This window comes from Arachis duranensis, chromosome 9 (assembly GCF_000817695.3).
Source record: "Arachis duranensis cultivar V14167 chromosome 9, aradu.V14167.gnm2.J7QH, whole genome shotgun sequence".
Classification (NCBI taxonomy): Eukaryota; Viridiplantae; Streptophyta; class Magnoliopsida; order Fabales; family Fabaceae; genus Arachis; species Arachis duranensis.
The window spans coordinates 85,973,935-85,980,990 of record NC_029780.3 but is presented as its reverse complement, the minus strand read 5'-3'; the positions used below and the strand labels follow the sequence as shown (position 1 = coordinate 85,980,990).

Here is a 7,056-nt window from a genome sequence, read left to right as displayed (position 1 = left end):
GTGGAGGATCTGGACTAGGCACTAGAGTGCTCATCTTGTTCCTCAGCTGTGCATAATCTGCTGTGGACGACGACCCACTAGACTGATCATCCAAGTGGCGTGGCAAGTATGCAGACTGAGGTGGTGTAGTGTGCATCTGCGAGAATGCCTGGGTCTGCTGTGGCATCGTCGACACATCCGCCAATCTGCCATCTCCTTCCTGCATCAGGCCCATCATTTAGTCAGGCACCATCATCGTCACATCAATCATGTCCTGGGTATCTAATATGGGCTGGTAGTCGGGCTGGGGTCCGAGCTCCGAGCTCCGATTGGCTGAATTACAACTGAAACTGAGTCCTGATATCAAAATGAAGACTAGCCTCCAATCTCTGCCCTTGATGACTGGTCTTGGCCTTTGAGTGATGTGACACAGGGGGTCTCAGAGATAAGTAGTCTCTGGGTACAGGTCCTGAAACAGATCCAACCATCTGGCCAGTATCCTCGGTCTGGTTGGCTGGTGGGCTAACGGGATCTCTGTCGCAGTAAACCTCGTCTCCACCCTGCCTCTCTTGGACTGCACCACGTCTACCTCTCCCTCTGGCTCTCCCCTACACCCTACCTCTCCTTCCTTTGGTAGCTGGCCTCATTTTCAGAAGGTGACCATCATCTGGCTGATGTAGATCTGGAGCAAGTGGATGGTAAATGTGCAGGTCCTCTGGCCACCAGGTGCTGGTCACTCAGACCGAAGAACTCTGTGTGCGCCCACTGCAGGTACCAACTCATATATGGGAGGGAAGGACACAGGTCTATATGATGGTGTATATGTAGACAATGGTCAGCCTGAGCATCCCACAACTCATGCGAGCCACCAAGCAGCTGCGGGAACCACCTCACCTCGCCTGAACCAACCATACAGCCTGTGCATCTCGTCAATGTTCAGTAGCCTGGTCAGAATGTGCTGCAGGCCACCGAACTGACGTACCACCCGGTCCACCTGATGCCACTCGATGATAGCGAAGCAAAGCAGTGAACAGAAAACTGCTACCAAGGCCACCACCTCAGCTATCGCTGGTGAAATTAGACCAATCAGTTGTGGGTCAGCATACGGCGTCCACTCAACCTATTCACAAAATGAAAATTATTGATGGCATTGAAATTTCAAATGCAATATGTATTTAATTAAAATAAATTTGTAATACCTAAATATTTATCACTTACATTCAGCATCTCAATCACGTTCAGGGTACTCCTGTAATGCCTAAGCTTGCTCTCACCTCTGGCATTGTCCGGCCGGTACTGAACCCACTTACAATGCCAAACACAATTCCACATTATTGCTCAAATTCATTAACTAATTAATAAATTAACTAAGTGGTCTTACAAGTATTTACAATACCTCTCAACCAGTGGAAACCAATGAGTATCAAAGCCATCGGGCCGTAGCAGCGAAATATGGTGATAGGCCCAGGACAGCAGCAAGCTGACGCACCCACCCAAATTGCGCTGACCATGATCCATGGCACAGCACATCTGGCAGTACAGCCATGCCAACACAGCCGAGCCCCACGATAACCAGCCACAATTGTCAAGGTCCTCCAGTAGGGGAGCCACCTTATATGCACCCGAGAGTCAAATGCATCTGGGAATAGGATACCCCCTATCAGCTGCATGATGTACCCTCTCGTGTACCTCATCAGGCTCTCCTCTGTGGCGTCCTGCTCTAGCTCACCGCAAATCGTGTTGTGGAACCAAGTGAGCTTCACAATCCACTTGGTTTGTGATTGTCTATCCTCTCAGCCAGGAACAACACCCAGAATCTGCTCACATAACTCCTCAATGGTCTGTCCCTGATGGTGTTGCTCCAACCCATCTATGCATCCACTCACAGGATCACCGTTGATCTTGAGTCCTAGCTGATAGCCCACGTCCTGTAGGGTGATAGTCAATCTCCCTGCATGGTAGATGAACGTGTGGGACTCAGGCCTCCACCTCTCTATCAACGCCAAGGCAAGTGACCAATCGTGCTCAAACTCAACCATATAGGCCACATACTCAAACGCGGCTCGTCTGAGATATGGCCTAATTTGCTCCGGTGGTTGTGTTATCAAATTCTGCTTAGTGCACAAGATCTGAGGTGCCTACCAAACAGAAACAAAAAATTAGAAAAACAGGGACAGTGAACACATAAAATAACAAGTTCACTCTTTATTAATTACAATAAAATAAACAATGAAAAAATTATACCACTCGATCAAGCTGGCCAGCAGTGTGCTCAGCCTCATCCAATCTGTACATCATATCCTCGTAGCCCAATAACTGCTGCTCCATTTAAACACACTCTAGTAAAATAAAATCACATACACTGAACTCAATTTCTTTTACGTTAACTAAATTATTAAAAAATATATTTAAATCTATAATTGCTTATAAACTTACTAATTTAAATTTAATCCAACTACATGATGCCGTCAACTAACACCCTAAACAACCCTAATTAATAACTAACTGAACCCTAAATTTTACTAATCATATTTCTTTCTAATCAAACTTATCCTAATTAATTATTCAATTAATTACCTCCTAATTTCACAACTTAAACTAATTATTCTGACTAAACTGACTAACAATTTAATTTGTTATATTAATTAACATGTTATAGACACTAAATAGCTATACTTGAAAATAATAACATAAAAAAGCTAACTAACATGTAAACAGTAAATCTGTAACTCTAACTAACATGCAACCTCTAACTAGTAAACTTATCTAACATATAAACAGTAACTCTAACTAAGCTAAAAAAAGTAACTCTAACTAACATATTATTTACTGACCTAAAACTGAGAATGTCGTCCATAACGAACTTCACGGACGTCGAAAAGATAGAAAGGAGGAATAAAGTAAATTTGGAGGAGAGATTGAAAAAGAAAGGGACAAATGAAAATGGCCCCACCAGGTTTACATAGTGCACCGAACTCACCCTAGATTTGATGCCAGAGCATCTTGGCCAGTTTTACTAGCCTTTTCTTTACTGTTTTTAGGTAGCTTCATGCATTTTATTTAGGAAATAAGCAAGTTTTGGGTGAATGTACACTTACATCTTGATTCAATCAAACATTGTGAACTTTACATGATTTCATGAGAATAATGCATGAATTGAATGACAATTATATAATGCAAGATCTCATGACCTGGAACAAAGCTTTGATTCACCTTGTTTGTTTGATTTCAGGACCAAGGAAGCATGGAAAGACCACCTTAGTAGCCACGTTAGTATCACTAACGTGCCACTAACGTGGAAAGGGAGCAAGCTTGCAACGTTGGTGGTAAAGTTATCACCACTAACGCCTTCGAAAGCCACCACAACCTACGTTAGTTTCCACGTTAGCTGCACTAACGTAGGAACTAACGTGGAAGGAAGAGGAAGCTCCAACGTTAGTGGTAAAGTTAACACTACTAACGTTGCAAAGGCCAAAAATAACCACGTTAATGCCATTAACGTGAGCTCTAACGTGGAGCAATAGAGGATCGCCAATGTTTGTGACACTAACTTTGTCACTAACATTGGATCAAGCCAAGTTCACCAACGTTAGTGGCCACGTTAATGCCACTAACGTAGGAGTTGATGTTAGAGATGGCAACATACCCACGTTAGTGGCCATGTTAATGCAATTAACGTGAGCACTAACGTGGAAGAGGAAGAGTTTTGTAGCGTTAGTGACAAAGTTAGTGTCACTAACGCCTTTGAGTCATGGGCATGCCTACGTTAATGGTCACGTTAGTTACACTAACGTGGACCATTAACGTAGGAGAAAGGGCAAGAAGGTAGCGTTATTGGCAAAGTTAACGTCAATAACGCTAGCAAAGGATGGAAAGGCTACGTTAGTGGTCACGTTAGTGCCCCTAACGTTGGAGTTAACGTAGTTTAAGTAGGTTGGGACGTTAGTGACAAAGTTAGTGTCACTAACGTCTTCGAACCAGAATTCACACTTAACGTTAATACCACTAACATCCTGACTCACTGCATACCATGCCTGACTCACCCTCTTTCTGCAAGCAAAGCTGAGCCCACTGAGGACTGTAACTACTTCAACTAAAGATCAAAGGCTCATATCCAAGATTTGGAGAGCTAACTAGAAGATCAGAAGAGTAGTATATATAGGAGTAGTTTTGAACTAGAAGGAAGCTTGGCTTTATTGGGAGCTACACTCTGTATATTTACTTTTTCTGCAATTTCTAGTTACTTTATAATGCACTTTTCTCTTACGCATTCCATTCCCAGAGCTATGAACAACTAAACCCCTTTCATTGGGTTAGGGAGCTCTGTTGTAATTTGATGGATCAATTATAGTTTTCATTCTTCTTCCTCTTTCTTTTCTCTTGATTTTGCTAGAAAGCTTTCGGTCTTAAACCAATTGGTTAGTTATCTTGGAAAAAAAATCTCCATAATTGGATCTCCTCTGAGCCTTGGAAGAGGAATGAGGAGATCATGCTAGAATTGCTTTCTCACATTGGATTAGGTTGGGAATTGGATGGATATCGTGACATGTAATCCTACTAATACTTTGATCTATGAAGGTGTGTGGTATAATCAGTGACCAAACTTCATCTCTTCTCATGAGCAATTAAATCAAGGAATTGGAAAATTGTTCAAGCTTAGAGAGATTGGGTTGCCAAGGAATTGGGATCCAATCACCTAAGATTGCCAAGGAGATCAATGAATGTATTGATTGAGAAAGAGATGAAGATGAACTTAATCCGGAGAATGCAACATCTCCTAAGCCCAATGAATTCCCCATCTCTGATCTTACCCATTCTCTTTACTTTCTATTATTTACTTTCATTCTCATCTCCCCAATTCCCCATTTAAGATTCTACAAATTTATATTTCATGTCATTTATCTTTCCCGCATTTATGTTTCTGCAATTCTCACTCAATTTGGCTTAGCTTGACTAGAACACTCCTCTAATTAAAATTGCTTGACCAATCAATCCCTATGGGATTTGATCTCAATCTATTGTGAGTTTTTACTTGACGACAATTCGGTATACTTACCGAGGAAAATTTGTTGAAAGACAAGTTTTCGTGCATCAAGTTTATGGCGCCATTGCCGGGGATTGATTTTGTATCGACAATGATTAAACTAGAGGATAACTAGATTGAGCAATTTTCTTCTGTTTCATTTATTTTGTTTCTGTCATTTACTTTTAGTCTCAGGCATTTTCATTTATTACTTCCTTTTGTTTTATTTTCTCAGTTAATTCACAACTCTGTACTAATCCACTAACTGTTTGATAAATTACTTCACTCACACTAACAGTAACCTTAACAAGAGTGATTTCTTCACTTCTCTCTTGCTTGTGTAATCTGCTGATTGTATGACAGGTAGAAGAAGAGGAGCTTCAACCTCCTTTGAATCTGAACCTGAGAGGACCTTCCTTAGATTAAAGAGGGAAGCAAGAGGGAAGAGGGTAGTTGGTACTGAAGAAGAAGAGGAGGATTTTGAGTCATACATGGAGGAGAACATGGAAAACCACCATGAGGAGGAGACACACAACCATGCCAGAGAAGGTCCAACAGGTCATGCTGGGCAAGAGAGAAGAGTTCTGGGCTCTTATATTAATCCAAATCCAGGAAACTGTGGAAGTAGCATCCAAAAACCAACCATACATGCCAATAACTTTGAACTGAAGCCCCAGCTAATCACCCTTGTTCAAAACAACTGCTCATTCGGAGGAAGCGCCCAAGAAGACCCCAATCAACACTTGACCACCTTCCTAAGAATAAGCGACACTGTAAAGTCTAATGGTGTTCATCCTAACACCTATAGATTGCTTTTGTTCCCCTTCTCTCTTAGGGACAAAGCATCTAAATGGCTGGAATCCTTCCCGAAGGAGAGTTTAACAGCCTGGAAAGATGTGGTAAATAAGTTCTTGGCAAGATTTTATCCTCCCCAAAGGATCAACAGGTTGAGGGCTGAGGTACAAACCATCAGGCAACAACATGGTGAAACTCTCTATGAGGCATGGGAGAGGTTTAAGGACGTAACAAGAAGGTGCCCACTGGACATATTCAATGAATGGGTGCAACTACACATCTTCTATGAAGGGTTGTCTTACGAATCAAAGAAGGTAGTAGACCACTCTTCCGGGGGATCTCTAAACAAGAAGAAGACTATTGAAGAAGCCATAGATGTCATTGAGACTATAGCTGAGAATGACTACTTCTACGCTTCTGAAAGGAGCAACACTCGAGGAGTAATGGAGTTGAACCATATGAATGCACTGCTAGCTCAAAACAAGATGATTACCAAGCAATTGGCCGACCTTACCAAGCAAATGGAAAGGAACTAAGTCGCAGCAGTCACCACCTCATCATCAGCTCAAGAAGGAGTAAATACAGAGGAAAGAGGTGACTGAGAACAGGCAAACTATGTTGGAAACTCACCCAGGCAATCCCATGATCCATACTCCAAAACCTACAACCCTGGTTGGAAAAACCATCCAAACTTTGGGTGGGGAAACCAACAAGATCAAGGCCAAGATCAGAGACGCCACAACCCTAACAATAATGCAGCCTACCAACAGTCCACATAGAGACCATATCAAAACCAAAATGGCCATTCTCAACACTCTAACCCCAACTTACCATCACCATCTGAAGATTGGCTCTCCAGAATTGAGGTTTTTCTTGAAGATATATGCAAGAAAGTTCAAGACAATAGAGTGTTCAAGGATGAAGTACGGGCTAATATGAAGAATTGGGGGGACACCATCAAGAGGCTCGAATCTCAAGTAGGATATCTCTCTCAACAGATCCCTAAGCCCACGGATAGCTTCCCAAGTGACACTGAGAAAAATCCGAAAGGAGAAGAAAAGAAGGTGAGATGGGAAGAATATAAAATGGTCACTATAAGTGATGAGGAGAATTCGGAAGAAGTGAACAAACCATCAGGGCACCCCCAAGGTGGTTCAAGAGCATATCCAGATGAAAAAGACCAAGGAAGTGAGCCTACATAAAGAAAACATCCAGAGGAGGAGGAAGTCTCGAACCCCTATGCACGCAGAGCACCATTT

At 42.3% G+C, this 7,056-nt stretch overlaps 1 protein-coding gene across 1 annotated transcript; it reads right to left on the bottom strand.

Annotated features, from left to right (window-relative positions):
- Positions 1-835: 835 nt before the first annotated feature.
- Positions 836-1,649, bottom strand: LOC107466088 (protein MAIN-LIKE 1-like). The gene is made up of 3 exons (XM_016085067.1): positions 1,371-1,649; positions 1,198-1,284; positions 836-1,099 (listed from the first exon to the last, which is right to left on the bottom strand). Exons 1-3 carry the CDS (start codon positions 1,647-1,649, stop codon positions 836-838), a joined length of 630 nt encoding a protein of 209 aa, XP_015940553.1.
- Between the last annotated feature and the right edge of the window lie 5,407 nt (positions 1,650-7,056).

Bases quoted from the DNA above. Each gene is read 5' to 3' on its own strand.
- LOC107466088 (XM_016085067.1), bottom strand. From the start codon at position 1,649: ATGCAGCTGATAGGGGGTATCCTATTCCCAGATGCATTTGACTCTCGG. The intron at 1,285-1,370 runs GTAAATACTTGT...TGGCATTGTAAG, and splicing joins TCCACTGGTTGAGAGGTATT to TGGGTTCAGTACCGGCCGGA. The intron at 1,100-1,197 runs GTAAGTGATAAA...TTTTGTGAATAG, and splicing joins ACGTGATTGAGATGCTGAAT to GTTGAGTGGACGCCGTATGC.